The sequence below is a fragment of the Aulonocara stuartgranti genome (genome assembly GCF_965226115.1).
Source record: "Aulonocara stuartgranti genome assembly, chromosome: 23".
NCBI classification, from domain to species: domain Eukaryota; kingdom Metazoa; phylum Chordata; class Actinopteri; order Cichliformes; family Cichlidae; genus Aulonocara; species Aulonocara stuartgranti.
In genome coordinates this window covers 33,625,265-33,652,643 of record NC_138958.1, presented here as the reverse complement: position 1 = coordinate 33,652,643, position 27,379 = coordinate 33,625,265, and the positions used below count along the sequence as shown (strand labels likewise).

Genomic DNA, 27,379 nt, shown 5'->3' with positions numbered 1-27,379 from the left:
ATTCACAGTGTGGAGTGTTTACTAGTTAACAGCGAAATGACGCCAAAACACGGCCACTTTTGGTTATAAGGAAAAGGAAATTTATATGTGATAACCAATAGGGTCTTGTGCCTGGAAAGCCTATCAGACCAACATGGATCAATTTCAAAACAGCCTTTTCTTACATGAATTCAGTCAGTTTGTTTTTCATGCAGTCTTTAGTGTAGGAACACTATAAATGGGAAATAACAGCAAAGAATGGAGAAAGGCTCTTCATTCGAGGCTAAGGTTACATTGACTGATTTGGTTGTATCTGACTTCCTGCCAAAATGATCAAATCAGATTTTGTTTGTACTGCATGAATGTAAAGGAACTAAATGCAAAATGACAGGGCCAAGAATCCTCTTCAGTTTCTCTAATGTTACAGTGAGCACAGAGCGCACCCTTATGATTTCATAATGTTGGCTCAAAGGGAACCCAACATTTGAGACGCCACCATGCTGCTGCAGTTCAACAAACTTTGTATAATGAAAGTACAGTTACTTATAAAGAACACAGCGAAATAATGAGATGAGAGCCCTCGCTACAACAAAGAAAAGAGGAAGAAGACAATTAACAAATCACATGAAAGGCCATCAGATTCTGGCTTTTCCCTGAATCAATATTAGTGAGCTAAACTAATAGAACCAAAACTGAAAACAGGACTGGCAGAGTCTCCCAACTCAACTCATAATTAACAAACAAAACTGCAAAAGCTACAGAAAGAAAAAGTTGATGACAGTGAGGAGAGAAGAGAGAGGGACCAAGACGTCAACTGGCAACCTATGGATATATGTATGTCCTCAGTCAGATACCAGATACACTGTGATCAGATCCTTCGTAGGAATGTTAAAGAAGTATTATTGGGTTTTTATTAGTGTCTGCTCACCAAAACTAATTTTGAACCCTTGGGTTTGCTTGCTAGCTTTTATTTTTCCCTACAACCTAATGACACATTACTTAATGACTTAATTAATTAGTGCAGTCAGTGACTGTTCCCATGGAATATGCACTGGAGTTCAATAAGGTAGTTCTTCCACAAAATGCACTGAAATGCTCTGAAAATTTGAGAAAACTGGTAGAAACACGTTCTGTCCGTCATTCTGTTGTTCTACCTATGATAGGTATTGAAGGTAACTGTGATGTTACATGTTTATAACACAGAAATTAAACCAAAATATAAAAACTAATTGTGTAATTGTGTAATTCTACAGGTGTGGTCATAGAGTCTCTTTTGCATTTTGTGGGTATTTGTCAGAAAACAGGACACGAGATGAATGTTACTGGAGGTAAACTTACTTTTTTTTTCAGTTGCTATAGATATTCTATTATATGTGTAGCTGTGCGCTCAATATTGATTTATTTATAGTGCATCAAAACGGATGTTGTTGGTGTGCTTCCCATGATGCCTTCAGGTTTTCAGAGCATTGCAATCACAAGCAGAGATGGAGTGTTGTTTGCATGCAGTGCGAGCACTCCTCAATAAAGCTACGTGAACATGGCAGGATGTGAATTGTGCTATTTTAGTGAATGATACAAACATAACAGAGACCCACTTATTGAAGACCTTTACATGAGGGCTGCTGGTTTTTCATATATGTGGCTAAACAGAAAAATGGGAATGGGAAAAGTAGAGGAGCTTATGTTAGTGCAGGAAAGATTAGTCCAATAATTGATGAGCAGTAGACGTTAATTAACGAATTCAATGCTCAGTGAATGCTCAAGTAATCAACTGAAATAACAAAATCTGTTGCTTTTTTTTGAGTTTTGCAAATTGTTGCAAATCCTGTTGTTGCTGATTGCCGCAAGTTCCTTATTCATGTCTGTGGTTCTCAGGTTCACTTCCAAAGGGTTTTCTACCCCTTTGTAATTAGGAGAAACATCATATTTCGATAGAGATGACAGCAATTTCTAACAATTTGGACTATTTCATCATCTCACTGGGACTTTCTACATGAATTGCAGCCTTACGGTAAGGTTGTGATTAAAAGGATAGTTCAAAACCGCAGACCTGCAGATTATTAGCATCCATTATTCATGAACTTTGTGGCGATTTATTCATGTATCGTGATGAGAACCGGCCCCATCACTCAAGTGAAAGGAGAAAAAAAAATACTCCTCTCACTGCACAATCCACAGCCAAAAAATGACAACACTTTTAAATGGCTTGCTGTGCCTATGAAGTTGTGCTAATCCTCTCGTAAAGATAAGACAACGTGAAGTGATGTGATGAAACTTAAATGAACCTTGTGGGAAAACATAATTACAGTTTGCATTGCAGCAGCCAATAGGATGCAAATAGAGCAATATAAAGGTTAAAGAAACAGACCCAGCCCTGGGTCAAGGCTTGAACATTTGACAGGTGAACCCTGTCCTTTCATTCACATGTTTTTAGATGCCTTTTGATTTGTGCACAGCTGTCACGCTTGAGGGAGTCAAAGGAAGCAAAGTGAATTGTCCTGCAGATATAAGGCTCAAGGGAGCCAGTATACCGCTGGTGCTCAATGAAGACATAATTCCATTTTCATTTGGCTGGATCACGTAAAATCTAACACGATAGAGGCTGCTGAGCCAGTGACAGCTTACTGCTTGGAATTAATGATGAAAGCCTCACAATGTAGTGCTGATTCTGAATGTGAAAATGAAACGCATGTTCCAGTTACATCTTATTAGTTACTGAAAGTGGATGTCTTTAGCCCCCCGCCAGATTTATTTTAAACCCTGCTGATTTGTTAAGTCTGCCCTAACTAACAACAAAATGATCAGTCTATAATTTCAATGGTAGGTTTATCTGAACAGTGAGACACAGAACAAAGACAAAAAATCCAGAAAAATGCATTTCAAAAAAGTTACAAACTTCTTCGCATTTTCATGAAGGAAATAGGTAGTTGATCCTCAATATCAATCAGCAAGATTTCTGGCTCACAGGTTTATTTTACGCAGGTATCTATTCAGATTCTAAACTCTGCACCATGTCCAAGCCCAAAGCACTTTCCAAAGATGTCAGTGACAAGAATGTGGACCTACACAAGGCTGGAATGGGCTACAAGACCATCGCCAAGCTGCTGGGTGAGAAGGTGACAACAGTTGGTGCCATTATTCGCCAGTGGAAGAACCATAAAATAACTGTTAATCTCCATCGGTCTTGAGCTCCATGTAAGATCTCATGATAATGAGATAATAAGAGCAGTGTGGAACCAGCCCAGAACTATTCAGGAAGAACTTGTCAATGATCTCAAGGCAGCTGGTACCATATTCACCAAGAAAACATTTGGTAACACACTACCCCGTGAAGGACTGAAATCCTGCAGTGCCTGCAAGGTTCCCCTGGTCAAGAAAGCACAGGCCTGTTTGGAGTTTGCCACTGAACATCTCAATGATTCAGAGGGGGACTGAGTGAAAGTGTTGTGATCAAGTGAGACCAACATTGAGCTATTTGGCATCAACTCAACTTTGGAGGAGGAAGAATGCTGCCTATGACTCCAAGAACCCTGTCCCCACCGTCAAACATGGAGTTGGAAACAGTATGCTTTGGGGTGTTTTTCTGCTAAGGGGACAGGACTACACTGCATCAAATGGAGGATGGATGGGTCCATGTACCATCAAATCTTGGGTGAGAACCTCCTTCCCTCAGCCAGGGCATTGAAAATGCATTGTGGGTGGGTATTCCAGCGTGACATGACACGGCCAAGGCTGAAGAAGAAGCTCAAGAAGAAGCATAATAAGATTTCGGAGTGGCCTCCAGACCTTAATCCCATAGAAAATCTGTGGAGGAAGCTGAAGGTTACAGTTGCCAAACATCAGCCATGAAACATTAATGACTTGGAGAGGATCTCCAAAGAGGAGTGGGACAAAATCTCCCCTGAGATGTGTGCAAAACTTGTGGCCAACTATAAGACACATCTGACCTCTGTGATTTGTCACCAAGTGCTGAAGCACGTTTTGCAAAGGGGTCAAATACTTATTTCCTTCATGAAAATGCAAATTAATTTCTAAGTTTTTTGAAATGCATTTTTTTGTTGGCTATTGTTTTGTCTCTTACTGTTCAAATAAACCTACCACTGAAATTATAGACTGATCATTTCTTTGTTAGCAGGTAAACGTACCAAATCAGCAGGGGTTCAAAAAATTTTTTTCCCTGAGTATATGTTCCCCTGATGTGATGGGATCTGAATGCGTTAGCTTTGTGTCTGACTGAACACTTTAAAGCAGGGGTGTCCAACTCCAGGCTTTGAGGGCCGCTGTCCTGCAGGTTTTAGAGATCACCGTGGGTCAACACACCTGAATCAAACGACTAGTTCATTACCAGGCCTCTGGAGAACTTCAAGACATGTTGAGGAGGTAATTTAGCCATTTAAATCAGCTGTGTTGGATCAAGGACACATCTAAAACCTGCAGGACACCGGCCCTTGAGGCATGGAGTTGGACACCCCTGCTTTAAAGGTCATGACAGCAATCACAACTATCCATGCCTCACCTGTCAAATCAAGTAAAAAAAATGCAATAAGATTAAAACAATCCTCTGTGATCCAGAAGAAGGCTTTTTCCCTTTGACCCTGTGTGAGAGGGGCATAGCAACATCTGCAGCATCCGACATCCACACATTGCTCAAATGATGAAAAGAATGGAATTTAACTCAACTCAACTCTAATCAATTTTATTTATATAGCAGCAAATCACTACAACAGTTACCCCAAGGTGCTTTATATTGTAAGGCAAAAACCCTAAAATATTAGAGACAAACCTTAACAATCGGATGAGACCTATGAGGAAGGACTTGTTGGAAGGAGGAAAAAAGTCCCTTTTGAACTGGAAGAAAACTCTGGGCGAACCAGGTTTGGACGGAATAGAATGTTTAAAGGTATGCTCACCCTCCTGTAGTTAAAAAGTTGTTATTATGAGGAACATTAACGTAAAAGTAGCCCATGGCAGAGCATGGCAGAATGCTGTCACATCTCTGAAATGGGGCAATCTTTGGCTAATGAAACAGCTTCAAAAAGCAGAGGACTCTTCTCCATCAAAGGAATAATTCATACTTGCAGTTAAGGGGGACAGAATCTCTCACGTGGCAGAGGTGATCAGCATTAACCTGCAATGTCTTCGGTTCAAAACCGGACCGTCTAATCACTCTGTACTTGTTACTGCAGACAAACTTTTTTCATAGTTTGCTTTAAAAATGTTATTTAATTTGTCTATTTATAGGGAGGACATTACTATGAATATGCCAGTTTGAATCAACTTTCATCTTCACTCCTTTGGCAAGATGCTCTCCAGCCAATTAAGCTTAGAGTTAAGTCACAGAAGCAGGATAAAAGCAACGATACAAAGAGCTTTTTTTTCTCACACTAAAACGTAATGTCATGCTGCACACACTCATAAGGCACAATTTATCCCACAGTGTTTCATAAAATACTTGTAAATACACCCACACAGAGACAAGCACAGCTATTAGGCAAACAGCAGAGGACATGGGGCAAGTTGGTAATAAGATACCAAAACAATAATGACAAAAGATCAAAAATACATCATTTTAATGTGCACACTGAAGTCACATAACCGTAGCAGCTGCGGCTCAACAGCTCTGGCAATAGGCTTTCAAGTGTGTAGTTAAATTAAATGCTATCAAACATACCTTATTATTAAAAGCACTGAGTCAAATTCTAAAAACTGGGTCATTTATGTGGGTCTTTAAGTTTTGCAAACATTGAAATTCAAAATATGCATCTGTGTGGGAGGACAACAACAGTCACTTCAAAGTGTTTTAAATTGCAAGATAAAGACCCTAAAATATTAGAAAGAAACCCCCACAATCAGATGGCGACAGTGGGAAGGAAAACCTCTCTTTTTAACAGGATTCAGTAAGGGCTGTCTCAGTGTTCACTGTGGCACAAAGATGCGTTTTAAGCCCCACAAACACGCGCTGTTTGAGTCCTGCTTCTACTCCTGATGAGCAATGCTTGCCTTAAAGGTGATGTGCTACATTCTGTGCGCAGGCTCTGCTGTAAACTTCCGGACTTCTCGCATGTCTCTGTGTTTAATCAGAGGACTCAGTCAGCACATGGCCAGCCCCGGCCTTGTCCTGTCAGATACTCTCATTCTCAAACAGACTCGCTGTGGCAGGCCGGTGTTAGTGAAGGGAGCATCCCAAAAACCCTCTGGCTGGGCCATCCAGCACCCACTGATGCTTAGCTGTATGGCAGCGCTGAAAGAAGGAAATCTTATGAAACACACTGTAGATGACTGTTTCATTATATTCTTTTTTTCAGATCTCAGTGCATGCCACCACATGTCTGTATGATCAATTTGTATAATTAAACCAGTCTATGTTTTTGCTTAACCCTGTATCTGTATCGGAGCCTTTGTAGTCACTATGCATTTTGGGTCTTTGTGTCATTATTTTCATAAGCATGTAGTCATTATCTTTGATTTGTAGTTCTCAACTGTTTTTTTTTGTAACTTTGTTAGTGTTGTTCAGTTGTCATTTACCTTCTAATCAGTGACTTTGTGTCTATTTTCAGTCATTATGCATCAATTTGTAGTCATTTATGTCTCTTTATGATTTTTTTGTCAGTTGTATCTCTTCTTAGTCGCTTTTGCGTCTCACTGTAATCGTTTTGATGACTGTGGCCTGGAATTACATCTGGCTGTTGCTCAAATCTTGCTCCTCCTCCTGCCCCTACAAACTGAAAGGATATTATTGTTGATGAAAAGAGAACTGTTTAATTTTGATCTTGTTTTTCCAGTTTGGGTTGTATTCCCAAGTGAGCCACCTGACACGGTCGGCTCTGTGCTTGTGATATTGTCTTCATCTTTTTCTTGAAGATTACTACTAATGCTTCCATTCACAGGGTGAGGAGAGGAATATTGACATTAGCACGATTTAAGATGTTGATTAAGCCAAGTTATTCTGCCTTGTAATAGAGTTTGGTGTTGTTTATGTGCTCAGAGTCTTATTTCCCAGGGGAACAACCTGATCCAGGCTGTTGTCTTCATGTATTGATGCAACTATCTCCTTTTAAATTTTCTTATCTTGATGTTTTCTTTTTATTAATTCATATCTAATTTAATACAAGGGTTGCATGAATAATTAAAGTGTTACTTGCATTTGCATGCAAATGAATAAAACTGCTTTTGGATTAATTTGGGTGTATAGATCCTGGTGAAAGACGTTTGTCAGCCAGCCAGTTCAATTAATGCACCCGTGTTCATCTTATGCTGCTTTTATTTGCTTTTCCACTTCTTATTCTTTGTTTATTACTGTTACAAGTACAATTTCTTCTCTCCCAGGACTACAGTAGCACAAAATACTTCCTCCTGGAAACTGAGGTTTTTGTTAAGAGAAGCTTACAATATTCCTCCCTATAACTGAAAATGCCCTGTGTCTCTTTGTGTCTATCAGAGATGGACTCCTTGCGTATTTTGCTCTACTCGCTCATCTTCCTGCTCAGCGTCTTCGGCAACCTCCTGATCATCGTGGTCCTGATGCTGAACAAGCGCATGCGGACGGTCACCAACTCCTTCCTGCTGTCGCTGGCGGTCAGCGACCTGATGATGGCCATTTTCTGTATGCCCTTTACACTTATCCCCAACATGCTAGAGGACTTCATCTTTGGAGCCACCATGTGCAAGATTGTCACCTACTTAATGGGTGAGCATGAGACTTTTGATACCAAACCTGAGCTGAACTGTACACTCTTAGTATATGAGGCATTTAAAGAGATCCACTTCCTGTGCTGTTTTTCAAAGAAGGGATCATCTGACCTGTGTGTTTGTAGGGACTATTTTACGGTCTTTATCTTACAGTATAACATGCTCTGAGCAACTGTTTTTATAAACTGGTGCTACATAACTGAACTGCAAAGCTGGCTCATTATAAGAGCACAACACATCAAAAGCCATGATTGACAGTGAGGCGGATTGCTGTAGGAAGGGAAAATGGATCACTGACTTGTGTGCAGCAAACAACAGCAGCTAAACACCAGTGCAGAAGTCTCACACTCTAAAGAAATTAGTAAAAACAAAACCCACTGTGGTCACTACAATAAATGCTACCTGTTTAATGGATTTAGCTGAATGGGAGATGTGACATTTATTTGCCTGTGATGATCATCTATCGGCAGAGTGGAGCTTGGAAACCAAACAAACCCTCTGAGAGTAACTTGAAAAAGGGGTTTACAAGATGGAAGCAAGCCATATGCTAGCAGAGTGTAATCAAAAGCAGAGGAAAAGAACCAAAGAAGTTGTTTTATGTAAATATGAATACAGGTGGGCCTTGGCACTATACTCATTGCTCATGCTCCAGAGTTGCTGCCAATTTTTTTGGATGCGTCAGCCATTGTGTGCTACTTGGAAGGTCAGTGGTTTATTCCCCAGCTCCTCCAGGCTACATGTTGAAGTGTACTTCCGCAAAATAATAAACCCCAGACTTTATGAATGGGTGAATGTGGTTTGTAGTCTAAAAAGTGTTTGAGTGCTCAGTTAGAGTTGAAAGGCACTATATATATATATATATATATATATATATATATATATATATATATATATATATATATCCATCCATCCATCCATTCGCTTCCGCTTCTCCTTTTCAGGGTTGCGGGGGGCGCTGGAGCCTATCCCAGCTGTCATATAAGATAAGATAAGATAAGATAAGATAGAACTTTATTAATCCCTTGGGTGGGTTCCTCTGGGAAATTCGACTTCCAAAAAGCACAGCAACGACCGAAGTTACAGTTACAGAATTGTTATATATATATATATATATATATATATATATATATATATATACACACACACACACACACACACACACACACACACACACACACACACACACACACACATATATAAATACAGAGACAAATATAAATAAAATATACAAAGGGGATAAATAGAATAAATAGGAATAAAAAATAAAAATACAAGTGAATTGCACATTTCAAGTATTGAGTCTATTGCACTGTTGACTATTTACAAAAAGTATTGCACAAGGTATTGTACAGTGAGGTGAAGAAGCACTACAGCTTAGTTGTTCCCCCCTCCTTTGTCCTCCTGTTTCCCCTCCCTCTCCCCTCCAGAGAGGAGTTAAACAGTTTGATGGCGTGTGGGACAAAGGAGTTTTTAAGTCTGTTAGTTCTTGTCTTATATATATATATATATATATATATATATATATATATATATAAGCACCAGTTCATTTGCAATTCAGGTGCACTACAGAAAAGGAGCCTGATGTTAATGTGACAGCTGGTAATCAGGGGATGAAGTGGGCCGGGATGATCCTGAACGGCATCTGACACCCTTATTAAGAGTTATTAAATCAGCCAGTTTGTTGTATAATATTGGTATTCCTTCCGGGCAATCCCATGCACTTACTCGTCCAACAAATCAGAAAGTAATGTCACCCCACAGTCTCACCTGCATACTCTACACATTCTTTTTTTCTCCTTCTCATCCCTACCATGCATTCATACAGACACCAATAAAATTGTGATCAAGTAGCTCAAGCAGGGTTGCTTTATGTTTCAGGAAAGAAAGATGTATGAAAGAGAGGACAGGAGGAGATATTGAATACATATTTCTATGTCTGTTTCTTCTTTTAGAGGAGAACTTCAGGCCATTGATTCACACAACAGAATTTTGATCAAGTTTCAAATGGTGACAGAAAGTCAGGTTAATAACACAGCGTGAAAAGCTGTGGTATAAACAATTCATGAATTCAATTACTTTATGCAAATAAAACGTTATTGATTTATGTATTTTTGCATGGAATAAGAAAAGTAAAAAGGCCACTTTTGTACGTGTAACTGTTGTGTTCCTGCTCTGTGTCTGACAATGAATGGTAAAAGAAACACAGACCTCCAAGTCATTAACTTGCCCGCTCCAGCTCCTACAACAAAATACAAACAGTATGGAAGAGGGTTAGCTTAACCCACCACAACTTCCAAGCCAGCAAGAAGGATCTATTCATGCTAGCATAGACTGTGCCTATAACACGTATGTGGCAGACATGTACTACACATTTACAGCATCTAGCAAAGACAGGCACAGTGATGACAATAATTGAACTAAAAACACAATCGGAAACATCAGGGTGGCTAAATATAAATTATATGTGTGTTTTACAGTGCTGGTAAAGAAATGACACCAACCTCTCCCACAGGGGAATTGTAGAAAAGGGTAGAGGCCAAAGGGTTACCCTGTATTTATAGGGTTGCACCGAAGAAGAAGAATGAGGAGGGGCTCTAACTGATAATGAACCACAGGCTTGGAGGTCCTAAAAATCAGGTATAAAAGGAACGGTTTGTCTAGAACACATTTTGTGTAAATATAACAATATGTAATTTATGACCTGGTTACATACGGATTGGGCTCATTATTTCAGAAATCTTACACAACTAGCACAACCAGAATAAGGGAGAGTTTACATTAATGTGATTATTATCATGTTCTTTTTTTTAAATTAAATATATGAGATCCATTTGGTCATTGGGCTTTATGTGTTTTATTCTTCTAAAAGAGAAATCTGGCCTTCTTTTGTGACTCACAGCTGATCAGACCCTGTGATCCCCCTGCCGAAAATTGCTTGATATTTAACAAGGGTCTGTCTCGCAAAGAGGCTTTTCTCTTGGCTTCTTTTAACCATCACTCTGAAAGTGCTCGAACAGTCACACATCTTCAGGAGTGTGACTTAGCGATGAGCTGGCTCTCATCAGGCCAGAGTTGAGGTGCCACGTGAGGCCTGAGTCAGACTGAAAGCAAAAGAGAGTGCCACGAAACTGAGATAGACTGCAGTACTTTGTCTCTTTGCTCCACTTTGAGCTTTTGAATGGTCGAGAAACGATATCGAGCGGTCAGGATCGCAATCCTATTATTGTTTCAGAAATGCAACGTACCATCTGTGAGGACAGGCTTGCCGAATCTCCTTTTCAATTACTGGGCTCTCTCAGCTGTGATAAGGAGGGGCAGCTGCTTTGGACTTAAAATACAAACTTTTTGGTTTTTTGATCACTTTTCTTTAATTTTATGCTTGTTTTAGTTAAGCTACAAAGTAGTCTCATAATGAATGAGTGAAATGATGAAGCACTGAACCACAGGAATTAGCATGGTGTCTTCTTCTGCAGATGTTGATCATTCTTTGCTGCATTTATGCAAAAAAACTGTCAAAGCATTTCATTTTCTCCCTATGAAATGATTAAGATGTCTTAAAAGATGATGAGGGAACTCTTCTAGCAGGGTAATGCATTTGAAGGAGTCACTCTTGGTGAGATAACCTCAAATGATCTACAGAGTTACCACTAGTCTTTCTATTCTCTGGATTGGACATGGTTGCTAACATGTCACTATACCTAGTCAAAAAATATGTATTGTGTACATGTTTGTACACCCATCCTTCAGAATACTGCTCATTATAATGCACCGATCAGACACAACATTAGAACCAGGTGAACTGAAATACAGTGATCATCCTGATACATATTCAGTTTTCTGCTGCTGATCAGTACAGCACAAGCTTTTTTTATTGAAAGGTGAAGACCATAAAATATAAGAGCATAACTGTAACAATCCAAAACTAGAGACAGTGGGGAAAAACAAACTCCCTTTTAAGAGGAAGAGACCTCCAACAGTAAAGTAACTGCTGGCACACCAAGAGGCCATCTCTTATTAATACACTTTATCGCCAAAAGTATTTTCTGCCTTCAAACTCACGTGAAATCGAGTTAAATCCCATTCTTAATCCATTGAGTTTAACATGATGCCACATCACCCTTTGCAGCTATAACAGCTTCAGCTCTTCTGGGAACGCTTTCCACAAGGTTTGGGAGTATGTTTATGAGAATTTCTGGCCATTCTTATAGAAGCAAATTTATGAGGTCAGACACTGATGTTGGACAAGAGTCTAGAGTCCAGTGGCAGCATGGTTTGTACCAGTTGGTCAGCCATGGAAACTCGTTCCATGAAGCACTCTACCTGCTGTTCTTGAGCTAATCTGAACTCTACGTGAAGTTTGAAGGTCTGTAGTGATTGCCTCTGTAGAAAGTTGGTGACCTCTGCTGAGCCCGCTCTGTGAATTTACATGGCCTAGCACTTTGTGGCTGAGTTGCAGTCTTTCCCAGTTTCTTCCAGTTTGTTATAATTCCACTAACAGTGGACTGTGAAATAGTTAACGGCAAGGAAATTTTATGACTCATGACAGTTTCATGACAGTATTCACTGAGCTCCTGAGAGCAATCCAATCTTTCACAAATGTTTGTAGGAGCAGCTTGCATTCCTAGATACTTTATTTTATACACCTGTGGCCATGGAAGTGATGGGAACACCCATCACCATGGATAGGTGATTTAATATTCATAATGTAGCAGCATAACTGCAGAGTAGTTTAAGGCCACCGGCTTCAAGCCCAACTATCTAAACTAATTAATCTTTATCAAAAGACTGATTTTAAAATTAGAACTGAGAGCTGGTTCCACAGGAGAAGAGTGTGATAGCTGAAAGCTCTGCCTCTCATTTTGTGTTTGGAAACTCAAGGAAGTATTTTATTGGATAATATGAATTTAATAAAAGATAACAATAATTCATCAGAACATTGTATTTGAAGGGATGATTTTTCATTTTTCAACGAACCCGACACCCCAACTCAGCACCTAATCTCTCCATTTAAATTGTGGTCTGATTGGATTATTGCCACTAGGGATGGGTACCGGTGTCCGGTGCCATGATGGCACCGGTTCTGACATAAACGGTAGTAACCAGACCGAAAAGCAGCGCACATTTCGGTGCTTTTTTTTCCTGAGCTGTGATACACTTCTAGCCAATCATTTTACGTTTCCGAGGATAGTAGGCGGGGCCAGGTACGTACGTTCTGTTAGAGCAGAGCTACAGATTAAAATGCTCAAGGCGAAGCGGTCAAAATTCTGGCGGTACTTCACAGCAAAAGATGCAAACTCAGCAGCCTGCAACAAGTGCTTTAAGCTGATACTGTGATACTGTCAAAGGAGGTAACACCTCAAATCCGATGAAACAGCTGGCGACGCATAGCGTTTTTTTTTAAAGCCCAGAAATGCGCCGTATTTGATAGCTTGCTGCGAGACCTCACACCGTGCACGTCGGGTGGGTTGCCTGTTATCGGACCCGGAGCAACATCCCCCAAAAACCCGAAGAATAGAGTCCTGGCCCCTAGCCCTGCCAGTGTAGCAGAAATGATGAGGATGATGATGGCAGCAGCAGCCGTTCTTCTCTGCGTGAGTAGCTTCATGTTGTTCGTGTGTAATTTATGTTGAGTAGGCTAACCACGTTATTACATTAATGCATGTAAGGTGAACTAGCAAACATCATCATAGCTACATGCGGCTGTCTTCTTGTTTGATGGCAGATACTCGCTTCACCCTGGCCAAAAAGGCTAAAATGACCAAAGAAAAAGTGGGAAACAGTTAAACATGAGAGGTTTTTGGATAAAGTTTGTGTTTTTTCCATTGTTTAAGCACTGCTTCCAGCCAAGAGTGATGCCATATATGCCACATAGCTGCAGAAAAGGCTAACATTGTTATCTTTTTACAAAAAAAACCAGCTGAACATGATAGGTTTTTGGACAAAGTTTGTGTTCTCCATTCTTTAAGCACCGGTTCGAGCACCGTTTAAGCACCGGCACCATTTCAAAAGTACAGATTTGGCACCGGTATCGGATAAAACCTAAACGATACCCATCCCTAATTGCCACAGACACATGACTGGACTGACAAGAAACCAAACTTCTGTCAGGCCAGTTCATATTTGATGCAGTACAATTGAAATCCCAGCAGTCATAGCCCTGGTCTCATCAGGCAGTGAGATCAGAAACTAGTGAAAGTTAGAAAATGGGAACAGATATTGAGAGAAAAGGAGAGGAAGGACCTGAGCTCAGTCTTGAAAAACAAAGTGTTATTCATAATTTCCTGTCTTAAAGAGTCCTATTAACAGTCAACTTTCTTTTTGGCATTTCCTCTATCCCCCTATTATAGTTGCTTGTCATATTGAGAGCTGTAGGTTTTTTTTGTTTGTTTGTTTTAAACCTTTGATTTTTCTGCCATTTTTGGGTCATGTGTTTGACCTATGGTTGTATTGAATAATTTCTTAAACCAAGATTCTGAACCCTGCAATGTCTAAGAAGATGGCAAGTGCTCTGACCCTGTCCCTGTATTTAGGCAAGAATGGTTTTCAATTTACTGAGGGTTAGAATCCATTCATTTTCTATTCATCTCTGAGGCCCAGTGGCAGCAATCTAAGCAGAGCTGCCCATGCCTCCTTCTCCTCAATCACCCATCATTTAGGATAAACAAGCTGTTTTCAGGGCAATCGAGAGATGTATCTCCAGAATGTCCTGCGTGCACCCTGGGGTCTCCTCCCTGCTGGACATCCTTGAAAAACCTCACCTAGGTGGTCTCCAGGAGGCATCCTAGTCAGCCGCCTCAGCTGGCTCCTTTCCCATGTGGAAGATTAGCAGCTCTACCCTGAGCTTCTCCCAAACAATCTCACGTCCTCCTCACAATGTTCATATACAAACATTAACATCTCCTGTCAAACTCCCCACGAGCATCTGATCCATTACTTCCAAGAGCAACATCTTCTATCTAGCCCAGGGGTCAGCAACCCTGGGCACGCGTGCCACAGCTCCGGGCCGGTGGTGATTTTTCTTTTTATGAGCCGATGTTTTGGTTTTTCTGTAACTGTATAAACAATGAAAGGTGGTGTATTGGCAAGATGCTGGCCGATGTGTAAAAATAACTCAGTTGTTTGGTGGTAACCATGGTAGAGCTTCCACAGAGGCCAGCATGTGGATGAGGGAAAGGGGAGGCAGGAGAAGAAGTTATGACCTGCAGTCTATCTGGGTCAGATATAAACCAAGTTTAGGTGTAGTTTATTTTCATATTTCATATATTGCTGACTTTTTATAGTCAGTTACAATAACTCGTACTGCGTGCTAGCTTGCATGACGGAGTTTATATACAGCTGGGTGACAGGTGACAGTGTCAGGTGTATACACTGCTACACAACAGCACAAGAGAAGGAGGATTTAGTGTTTGTGTTATTACGAGTGCTAAACAAGAAGAGTTCCCAGATGGTACAGTGGACACATGTGTGACTCCTGTGATTAAAGCATCTTACTTTCAGCTTAACGAGTGAACCGTCAGCTCGTTCAAACACACGTTAAAGTCCGTTTGGCTCGACACCACCGAACAGAGGCAGCAATATAACATGGCTAACATTAACAGTGCAGTGAATCCTGCTTGTGCTGTGATATTCAGGACTGCAAACTGAGCAGCATCACTGACTTTCAGCTTGTTGTGTTTTAATTATCCATAAAATCATCACATTCTCTGTAAGATTAAGGTCAACTATATATATATGTATATATATATATATATATATATATATATATATATATATATATATTGAAGTAGAGGCTTTAAAACCAAGTTAACGCTGAAAGTACAAACATCACTATTGTCACATAACTTTGCCGGCTGGTGGCCAACAGTAATGTTTTAATGTTCTTCATTATTAAACATTCGCACATAAATAAGTGACATCATATTCAGTACTTACTTTTGACAGTTCACTCTTCGGCCGCTCCCTTCTGCTGTCTGCCGTATTTTGCGGCAAAATTATCCACACCCACCGCCGCGCTATGGATTGTGGGATATATGGGACCACGACGCATGCACCAGACCACGCTTGATATTTGGGGAAATTGACGGCGCATTTGGAGTATGCATTTGAAGTACACTTCGAAATGGGACAGCTGTCGTCGCGTGGCGGTGACGTAATCGCACTCAAAATGCGTACTTCAAGCGTGCGGTCTCTTAATTGGGACACAGCCACACACTAGACGTATAATACACCATTCATCCTTCTACTTGCCCATTCATCTAAGCATCCACTGATCTGCCCCAGCTCGGTAATCATATGAATAATAGCCCCTGTGCTGTTTCCATGGCAGTTATGAGATTGATGATGTAATATTCAGAGAGTATGCTTTCATGTACGAGCACAATCTTCAATCATATTTAGGCATCCATGTTTGTGTTTTTGCTGCTGGCTGTGTGATGCAATTCCTCTGAGGTGCACTTTGCATTAATGCATTAGAGTTTGGGAGGTTCGTGGCTTACAGTAAACTTCTGAACAGAAACAGCTGTAAGGATATCTGGAACCTGTAACACACTAATTCCACTGGTACAGTTTTAAGAGCTTTGTACTTCTTGAGGCCATCCTTAAGCAGAAAATTAGGTTGATAGGTTTGTAGCTTGAACCTATTCGCTGGAACGTTGAAGACAATATAATTACACAGCAAGCAAGACACGAAGTAGGCAAAGTTCTTCATGTTTCTCGTGCACGGGAGAGAACCGGACAAACGCCGTTCCTTCGCTTGACCCCAGTTGCTCTCGTCTGCTCCCCCGTAACACTGCTCTTTTATTGAGGTTACATGAATATGCATAGGTTCATTAACGTACGACGTATACATACACACAAAGAGTACCTTGCCTTTGTGTGTGTGTGTGTGTGTGGGGTCAGAGTGTGACCCCATAAATGACTTCCCTAAACCTGCTGGTCTGGAAGTCCAGCAGTTCATCTATACAAAAGGCACTTAGACTAAAACAGATATAGATACGTTTATCCTACCATAAAACAATAAGACAAGGTACGACCTCTCCCATGCTTCCACAGTGCTCTGGAATGCACACAAAGTTTGCAGACTATTAAGGATCAAACCTTAATAGTCAATATAAAACCTAACATAGGTGTTACTAGAATAAACAGGCATGGTTTCACCCGAGGAATGCAAATCTTTTCTCCCAGGCTCAGGTGTGCCGAGAGATCTGCAACAACAAACTTCAGAGCTTCAAAAGCCAGTTATCAGGCTGTGAGTGTTGACTCGAGTCAGGTTTAATGAAAAAAAAAAAAAAAGGATTAGAGCATCTTCATTTGGAGCAGAGACAGTGCAGGGGGGAAATGTAAACATTTGGTTCGGTTAGTTGTCTAGTAATTAATTTGTCAGCACCTCATCCAGAATTGCAGCAGAAAATCCTCTCGTCAAACAAAATCCTCACAATTCTGCCAAGTTGCAGAGAGTGAAGCTTTGATCAGTGCATCTGAAAACTCTATCAAAAGAAGCAGTAACTAACTAACTTGGTGCGTGGCTATGAAAGAAAGATACACGATGAGACATGGTAGTTTTCAAGGCGTGTACAAAATCACTGTGGTGGCCGGCACTAAGTAGGGTTAGCTGAGAATCTGGTGAAGAGAGGTTGAGTGCGCTGGCCTTATGAGTCCCCGGCTTAATCACCCACCGGTGCGAGCAATCAGCAGAACACAGAGGCCCCTCCCAGGGGTGGAGATGCCAGTTCAGAGGGAGACACACTAGCACACACCCGGACCATGACAACGCTTGCAAATTATGTTAATGGTTTTATGAAATAGTTTGATAAACATTTGTGGAAATGCCGATGTAGGGGGGACGCTTCCTACACCTGTGGCATGCACTTGTGTCTCTGTAAATGAATTGATTAGGTGAAGCTTTTGCCACAGTTATCACAGCAGTATGGTTTTTCTCCCGTGTGAGTACACTGGTCTTTTCAAGTTACCTGAGTGAGTGAACCTTTTTCCGCACTCATCACAGGGGAATGGTTTTTCTCCTGTGTGGGTGTGTTGATGTCTTTTCAAAGGACTTAAGTGAGTGAAGGTAAGTCCACACGCTTCACATAGGAATGTTTTTTTCCCCACTGTGCCCAAACTGATGTACCTGAAAATGAACTAATTGAGCAAAGCTCTGGCCACACTTATCGCAAGAGTAGGGTTTTTATCCAGTGTGCAGACGCTGATGGACCTTCAAACTTAATGTTTTGAACATTTTCCCACACTGCTCACAGAGGTATTGTTTGGTGTCAACTTTCGTGCGCAGATCCAGCTGTTCTTCAACTGAATCTACCCCCTTCTCATAATTGGAGTCAATTATGCAATTTTAGTGAAAGGTAAGTAAAAATATATCCTGGCTGTACCTGTAATGCCAAAAATGCTAAACTAACTTTGGCAACATTTTTATGTCACTGTTGACCTTTCACCTTCACATAAGATAAGATAAACCTTTATTAGTCTCACACGTAGGAAATTTGTTTGTTCACAGCAGAAAGTGGACAGTAAAAAGTTAAGAGCAGCAAAAATTAAGAAAAACAATAGAGTAGAACAAGATAAAATAGAATAAAATACTATGCTGCATCAGAAAAATTGCACTTAGTGATATTGCACATAAGGGGGATAGGTAAACATAATGAGTGTATAAATTTCAGAGTAAAAGCTCTTAGCAATAAAGAGAGAGTTTGGCAAATTTCAGTCAAGTTTACTACTGTGTATCACACTAGGGTTGGGCGATATGTAAAAATTTTCCAACCGACAATCGTCAGTCCAATAATCAACGATGGGCGATACATTTGCACATACACAGACTTTTTGATAGGAATGTAATCATGCACGGACTGATTTGCACGTTTACAACACAGAGGAAATCCATACATGGAGAAACTAATTTCCCCCCAAAATTTAGGGCTGTCAGCATTGCGGCTTCGTAGCTTACCAAAGTCGTACTAAAACATTTTGACAGATTTTTGAGTGCCGTGTACCACATAAAATCAGTTCGTGGTCAGTTAGCATAACCAGAACTCATGCATAAGGCACACTTTTGAGGAAATGAAAGGATTTTAAGCACCCCTTAAAGTCCGAAAAATACGGTCAAAAGTCAAAATGAAAAAAGTCAAAATTTTATAATGCCTCAAAGGATTCGAACCAAACATCTCAATATCTAAACATCTTACCTTGGGCATGGGCATCTGAGAGGTTCAGCCTTTGACTATCTCTGATTGGTTTAGTCCATGATATGGGCATAATATGTTTGTTGTTGATCACACAGAGTTGCGGAGACTTTTTTTTTTTTACTCGAGCTGGCTGGTAGCACCGGTGCAACCTAGGATTCTTTTGGCGGCACATTGGCAAAATGTGCGGGTGTCGCCGTGCGCTACTGGATATTGTGGTAATTCCCTATGTTATTTCTGATAGGTTTGTAGCATAAACCTATTCGCTGGAAAGTTAAGGACAATCTGCTACGCAGCAAAAAGCAAGACACAAGGCACCAAAGTTCTCTGGTTTACTCATGCATGAGGGAGACCTGGCTGGGGCCAAGTGTCGTTCCACCACTTGACCACCGTCAGACTCTCAGCCAGGTTCCCCATAGCACTCCTTTTATTGTGGTTACATGAATATGCATAGGGTCATTAACATATAACATCTTACATAGGTATACATGTGAACAAAGAATAGTGTGTGTGTGTGTGTGTGAGGTCAACCCTGTGAAGACTCCCCAAACGCTGGTGCCAGGAGCGGGTCCATCTGAACAAAAGGCTCTTATACTTAAAGAGATATACATGTGCCATATATCAACAAGAGAAGATACGACCTCTCCTAGGAGGTGTGTAATCTATGCCAGAACACTCTGTAGAGGAGTGAACGCACCCCCCCCTCTTCGTGCTACACAGAGTTGTTACAGACCTCCTAGGATGAGACATTCTTTCAATCTACAAATGATTATACACCTCTAAGCATATATGGTTAAATATTTCTTAATACAAATGACAATAACAAAATCTAAACCCATCAATTTCCCCTTTCTGTGCGTCTGTGCAGGGACACGCGCGTGACACACAAATAGATCAAAGTGCAGCAGCACGGAGTCGGTGCCAAAAGCCAAAAGCTGTTGTATTATTAACTGCAATAGCCGGTTGCATGACAGTGACGGGAAGCCGACGGGTAGAGAGATTGGTTTTAATCGGATTCCGTTGTGGAAGAGAAATTGTTCAAGCCATGTTTCCGAAGTAACAAAGAGCCAATGGATGGCCTGGATTGCAGCCATTCGAAGACCAAATATAACATTCCAGAACACTCCAGCTCACATGTTAGTCTGCTCCAAGCATTTCCACAAAGGTAAGTCTTCTTTTGTAGTTATTACGTAATTTATCATAACAAAATTGTTGATATAGGTTACAAATAAGTCTTATATTGATTTGAATTGAATTCGCTGCACTATGCTGCTTTGTTTGCTGTGGCTTTGCGGGCTAATGTTTGTTGTGTTTTGTAGGAAAACCAGCCTACAAAATTCTGGAATGCGATCCAGACTGGGCACCCTCTATCAGCCTGGGTCATACGGAGTTTAAAGCTGCTACCACAGCCAGATTTGATCGGTTAAGCGGGAGAGCGACATCAAAACAGCCACGAGAAGTCCCGCATATATGTGCCCAAGAGTTGTATTGAAGCAATCAAGTGATGAATAACTTTTTTCCAGTATGTTGTATTGATATGGTTATTTATTTTTTGCATTGAAGAAAGAAAAAAATTTAACAACAGCTGTGAAATTGAATAGTCCAAATCACCAAAGAAACTGGACCTGGGCTTTTTGCAGGGGTCTGAAGTTACTTAACATTTTTTGAGTGTATGCACTCACACTTAGGACCATATAATAATAAATATGTGCGTGATGAAAGTTGGGCAACACTAGGGCTGCCACAAACGATTATTTTGATAGTCGACTAGTCACCAATTATTTTTGCGATTAGTCGACTAATTAAATCATGCATCCATTGGACGTAAAACGTACAGCTTATTGCACCAGCATCTGCTCTTATATAACTATTATTAGCTTACAGCTATAAGTGTTTAAGGTATGTGCTAACTAAAAATAAAGACAAGATGAGAGTTTATTAAATTTTAATAACATTTGCAGATTGTTTCAATGGAGTTTAATCTGCTTGACATTTATTCAGCTGGGTAAAAACTATAACTTTAATCTCAGCCAAACCAATTTAATCAGGAACAAATAAAATACTAAAAAAAGCCAAACAATAACATTTTTAAGTTATCTAAGTAACTTATATATCATGTTTAACCTGAGTAGCGAAAGACGGCGGAGGGTTTGAAAACGATTTGCCGGGAGTCCGGTGTTCTCAACAAACTCTAGTTAGCCTTGAACCCCGGCTAGCTATCGAGCTGGTGGGTAACAGACGTCTCCGAAAACGTTGGAGTGCTTTTGAAAACATGTGGTGTCTTGATAAACTGAGCAGATATTTGAAGTTTACACAGCTACATTCTGACCTGAAAATATGTTAATCGTTTATTTTGTGACCCAGAAAGAATAATAAGAGTAATATTAAAACTAACTAGCTGCTGCCATTGTTGACAACTGAGCTGGGCCGCGCTATGAATTCTGGGACACCGCGTCTTCTTCTTCGGGGTTTAACGGCAGCTGGCATCCTTGTACATACAGTGCTGCCATCTTCTGTTTCAGTCCGTTATTACACTCTTAAATACTACTACTTATTCCTGCGTCTTTTGGGATCTTACAAAGCGTCAAACGACGCGTCGACTGTTAAATTAGACGTAATCGTGACTAGCTGACTAATCGTGGCAGCCCTAGGCAGCACGCTAACGTCTTTACTCCATTCTGTATGCTCCTATGGGTCTAACCCTTTCACTCCTTTGATTTTTTTTCCTCGTACTTTGTTTTTGCCTTTTTGTCAAGTCGGTCTTTGTACAGACCTGCTGTGTTCTCCTTCGTTTTGTACATAATTGTTTTTGGGGCAAATAAAATGCAGGTATGGATTAAAACCGCAGAATTAATGATTACCGGTGCTGGAAATGCTAGTGCTTGATGCAGTGTTTCAATTTTGCTGCCACTAGTACCTACAATGCAACGCGCGAAACTCACGTGGTCTGTCGATCTCTAAGCAGCACCTTCATGATTGGTTTAGGCCACGATGTGGGCATGTTGTCTGGTGCTGGCCACACGGAGACTTAGCCTACGTTCACACTGCAGGTCTTAATGTTCAATTCCGATTATTTGATCAAATCTGATTTTTTTGTCTGCTTGTTCACACTACAAATAAAATGTGACAACAAACGCGCTCTAGTGTGAACCCTCAAAGCGGCCCGCATGCGCAAAAGAAGACATCACACACAACGTGCTCTGGTTAGATCCAGACCTAACAGTATTGTTTGACTGATGGCCTTAATATAAAGACTTGTTTCGGACTTTACGTTTCCCAATTTTTCATTAAGTTATAAAGTTATTTTGTTATTTACATATGGCCTAATAATTATCCTTATTGCTGTTTTAGAGATGAGTGGTGCTTCAAAGGATAGTTGCAGCTTTTTGTCAGAATCTGCAGATTATACAGTACAAATAAAATGTTCACATTTCTCCAACGTTGTCTTCCCAACAGTTTCACTGGATGGCCAGGAAGCGCTCACGATGTCTTGTCCGGCGCTGATAATTGGCGTCTGTTTTGTGTCAGTGACGTAAAAGACGGATTTAATGCGACATGACCGTTCACACAGCAGTCGCTTTCTAAAACATCAGATATGTATCGGATTCAGTACCACATACGAAAGTGACCCAGGTCGGATTTGAAAATATCGGATTTGAACAGCAGTCACATTAAACCAGCTCTTACTGAACTGTGAGAATGCACCTTATCAATGCATGAGGGAAGTGCAAAACGTGGTCGCAGTACTATTTATCCAAAGACTGCTCATATTTATCATCTCCTTACAGGAAATAAAACGTACTTCCTATCTTTCAGAAAAAAAAAACATCTCCAATTGGCTTAGATTATTCACAAGTGAAAAAAAAGGATAATACAGCACTTAAAAGGAACACATAAAATTTACATTACATTTAGCTAACGATTAGCTTGCTATGCTAGCAAAGTTAGTCAACTCACCGGAAATGAACAGGAATCATAAAAACAGAGGTACATCGGCATCAACAATTCCATTTCCCAACAGGCGGAAGAGTAAAATCCAACTTCGTGTCTTCACACATAACTTTTTTTTTTTTAAACAAGGACTAAGGAAAAATTCCCAGTGAGTTGCGCCGACCAGCATACATAGCCTTTAGTGATGTGTCGGTCACGAACGAAATGGCTCTTAGAGCCGGGTCTTTGAACGACACTAGCCGGCTCCTTATCGCGTGCCGTGGGTGCGATTTTTTTTCCTTTCTCTCACCCTCTCTCGCACTTTTTTTCCGCTTCACTCCGCATGCGAGTCTTGTGCCTTACGCTGGGATGAGAGGGGAGGAGGAACAGAGCAGGAGGGAGAGAGAGAGAAAGAGAGCCAGGGACAACAACGGCACATTAGAAAGGTATAGTAATCATCCACAACTATTTTCAGTTATATGAAAATGATAAAGGATTCAAAAAGTTTATTCATGCAGGCCCATATGACAGAGAATACATTTTATGTGGAGTGAATAAATAAAAGTATATTTACGGTGGCCCCAAGAGACAAAGGACGTACAAACTTCAAAACACGTCAGAACTCTGAAGCACGTACAAAACACAACAGAAGTGCTCCAGGATGCTAGGCGCAGTGTTGATCTTTTGTTACCAAGTGGCTACAGAAGCCAGCAAGTACAAACGACTGGATTTGGTGTGTGGTAGTAACAGGTAAATGAACATTTTTTTTAAAATTATTTGAATATATATGAGTGCTTGTGTATAAATACACAGACAATACACATATGCTTTCAATTGTGTAATTTAAGTGATCTAGGTAGCTCTGTTTTGGAAGTTCAGTTCATGCTAGAAATGTGTTTTGGAGTTTGTACATGTTTTGTCTTTAGGGGCCACCACATATATTTATATATAAAAATATATGTGCGACAGACTGGCGACCTGTCCAGGGTGTACCCCGCCTCTCGCCCTAGGACAGCTGGGATAGGCTCCAGCGCCCCCCGCGACCCTGGAAAGGATAAGCGGAAGTGAATGAATGAATGAATATATAAATAAAACCACTTTTTTTTTTACATTAGTAATTCCTTTTGTGCATAATTTTATATTATTGTTAATAATAAATTAGATAAAGCAACAAAACAACCCGAAGAGCCGGTTGGGAGCCGAAAGAGTCGGCTCTTTTTAGTGAGCCGAGCCAAAAGAGCCGGTTCTCTAAAAAGAGCCGGAAATCCCATCACTAATAGCCTTAACGTTGTTTTCCTTCGCTACTTCGCTACTCAAGGTCACAAGCACTACATAATATAGCGTCACCTACTGGTATTCCTTGGGATCAGCAGTTAATTTTCATGAGGCAATTTTAGGTGGGTTACACTTGGAATGCCATGTCTCCTCCTTATCTAATGTGTCATGTTAAAGTGACTTACCTCTGCCGCTGTCAGCATTTGGCTGCTGGTGTTACTCGGCTCCACAAATTCCTCCATCAGTTTATCAGCTCTGACAAACATAAAGATAGTAAGTTTAGAGAAAAATGATCCAAATACTGCCTTAAAAACAACACTGATGTTAAGACTTCTCATTCAAGCACATAAACGAATAACCACATATGTACCTTTAAAATTTAGCTTGAAAATATGATGAAATACTTTAAAGTAGCAATAAGAAAGATAATCAATCAGAATCAGAATACTTTATTAATCCCAAAGGAAATTAGGGCAAATCAAGTTAGATACTTCAAATTTCCAGACATTTCATCTTGTGTTTGTGCCTAGTTTTAAAGATAAACTGGACCTGAAACAGGAATTCAACTGAAAATAACACAATAACAAGTAAAAAACACTCTAAATGTCCTTTGATTTACTGTAACTACCACTGACCACCAGTTTTTTTCTTACCCTTGGTATGTGAGGGACATTTGTTTCGGTCCTGCTTAATGCTTGCCTTCACTGAACTCTAAGAGATGTACCGATGGTTTCCATGGTATCCAAAGTTGACTCCACTTCATAAGGTCCCAGAAGTGAATTTAATAATCAACACCAAGTATCTCCATTATTTTGGGCTGCAGCTGGTAGTCCTTCTTTACTTGTCAGCCTTGGTGAGCTTGGCTTACCCACAGTGTTGGGAAGGTTACTTTTAAAATGTATTCCAGTACAGAATACAGAATACATGCCCCAAAATGTATTTTGTAACGTATTCCGTTAAGTTACTCAATGTGAGTAACGTATTCTGAATACTTTGGATTACTTAATATATTGTTATGCTTTTTACAACTACATGAATGTTGCTATCACATCCTGCAAATCCTTGTTTGTTTTTCTTTACCAATTAACTGTTAGGCCCAACTTAAGATAATATATGTAATGTAGAGGAGCAAAGACTTGGGTATGTTTGTATAAGCTGTTTTGTCTTCTTAAAGATAATAAAAAAAGCACAGTCTTTCCTTAACATTTTTTTTATTTATAAAGCTGACAAGTGGAAGACAAACATAAAATATGCCATTGAAAAGTATTTACTGTTATGGTCACCAACATCACTTAGTTAAAACAAAAAGTAGCCTTGCACAAGGAGAAAAAATATCAGCATTTTCAATGACTGTTTTCTTATTAGGACAAAAAAAGGCAATATATAAAATTATACTCAAAAATGAAAAATATATTATTTTGGCATTTACTGTCAATATTATTCTTCCACCAATAATTTTAAATTACAAAAGATTTTTCAATACAACTCAGATACTCAAACTCAATGTAACAATGAGAAATTACATTTTAAACCTTACCCCTAGATATAATTTTTAAAACAAGACATATGTTTTAATGCAACTCAGCAACATTACCTTATGGCCATTTAACAAAGGCATGCAACAAAGAACTGTCCAAGGTGTCAGTGCTGAACTGCTTGGTTGAAAACCTTAATTGGCCACAAAAATCAAATAATTGGCGAACAATTGCAGTAAACATATGAGGTGCTGCTTTTTGAATGCATGCCAAAAACAAATACTAAAGACTACAAAATACTGAGGTTTCAAGCCCTATCTGTGAATATCAAGATAGTTTCAGCAGACTACCTACATCTGTTTCGCCTAGTCTACAGTCCAGTAAAGGCGGTTGTAACGCAGCAAGAGCACCTGTTCAAAGTGTTTGTCTGTTATGCGGTTACGGTGTGGGGTGAAAACAAGTCCTCCGTGGCTAAAGAGACGCTCGACAGGAGCACTTGACGGCAGAGTTGTATTGTATTTTAAGAAGAGGGCTCTGATCAATGGATATCCCTTTAATGAGGTCAATGTCTTATCTGAATCTTGAAGATACCTCTGTACCTCATCCTCCGCTGTAGAACAGGTCACCTGTGTACTCTGAAAACTGAAGAAGCTGTCGTCATCATCTTCCGGCTCATTTCCCACTGAGGCATGTCCAGTGGTGCTGGTGTCATTAGAAGGTTCTGTGTTGAGGAGACGGGCCTCTTGGACCATTGTTCTTCTCATGGATTCTCTCTCATCATCAGCAAGCCACCAGAGTCGAAATTTTGGGATGGTGGATGCTGCCATCCTTGCTTCATGGGAGGCTAATACAGCTGCAAATCGAGTGTCAATTGCTTTGATGATTGCTAAGAGGATGTGAGTTGAAAATTGCACTTGTGTCAACTTTTCAGATAACTTTGCTTTCAGACTGAGAAGGGTGGGAATCACATATCCGAAATAGCAGTTCTTTTCCCCCTGGAGCAGGTTGACTGAGTAGGCAAGTGGTTTCAGAGTGGCTGCATACTCTTTGAGAAACACTGTCTCTTGAGGATGCAGTTTTGCCACCTTCAGTTGTTCACAGATTTCATTGAGCTGACTTTCAGGTAGATTCATTAGCTTCTCGATTGCATGGTATTCTGAGCTCCACCTAGTCACTGAAGGCACAACACATCTCATTTGGGCAATTTCTTCAATTACATCAGAAGCACCTGATGAGCGATGAGCCTTATTCCAGATGGCTGCACATTTTGCCTTTGCACTCCTATATAATTTTCTGGAAACACCCTGCTGTGAAGCAGCTTTATCAAGGTCAGTAGTGGCAATGAGATTTAGTGTGTGCGCAGCACATCGATGGTGTGGTGGCAAAAAGAAGTTCACCTCCTCGTGTTCTTGCTCCTCCTCAAGTACTGTAGTGACATCATTAAATTGTACATCATCTGTGTCTTCCAGATCATCTTCTGTTTCTGAATCTCCATATTCATTGAAAGCTTTTACAAAATTGCTCCCATTGTCTGTGACTGTAGCACTAACCTTGCCTTGGATTTGGAATTCAGCATGAACCTGACTTATTTTGGCGGCAATAACATCATAAGTGTGATGGCTTCTTATCCTCTCACATGCCAGTGCAGCAGACTTGCGATCCAATGTGTCTGACTCGACCCAGTGACATGTAATGCCAATGAAACTTCTGTGATGCGCAGTCCAGATATCTGCTGTTGTGCACACATTTTGAGTATGTAGAAGAATTTCAGTTATTGCTTCCTTCATTTTTGGTAAGGTTTTCTCAATGTGAGTCATCAATGTTTTTCTGCAAACAGGACTC

General features: G+C 40.3%; 2 protein-coding genes across 6 annotated transcripts in view; both read left to right on the top strand.

Annotated features, from left to right (window-relative positions):
• The window catches only part of LOC309699979 (uncharacterized protein), a 272,009-nt gene that overhangs the window by 36,894 nt on the left and 207,736 nt on the right, over positions 1–27,379 (top strand). The window lies entirely within an intron of this gene.
• Positions 1–27,379, top strand: part of LOC309699976 (cholecystokinin receptor-like) — a 66,791-nt gene that overhangs the window by 15,652 nt on the left and 23,760 nt on the right. Inside the window, exons 1-3 of one of the 5 annotated variants that reach the window (XM_082523281.1) lie at positions 12,706–13,259; positions 19,726–20,022; positions 20,177–23,233. The exons of 1 other annotated variant lie outside the window; for it this stretch is intronic. In XM_082523281.1, the coding sequence (XP_082379407.1) occupies positions 23,013–23,233 (221 nt within the window). In that variant the 5' untranslated portion in view covers positions 12,706–13,259; positions 19,726–20,022; positions 20,177–23,012. Of the gene's footprint in view, positions 1–7,417; positions 7,667–12,705; positions 13,260–17,970; positions 18,024–19,725; positions 23,234–27,379 lie in introns of those variants that run through there. 3 more of the 5 variants (XM_082523279.1, XM_082523280.1, XM_082523278.1) reach the window with 3 other exon arrangements.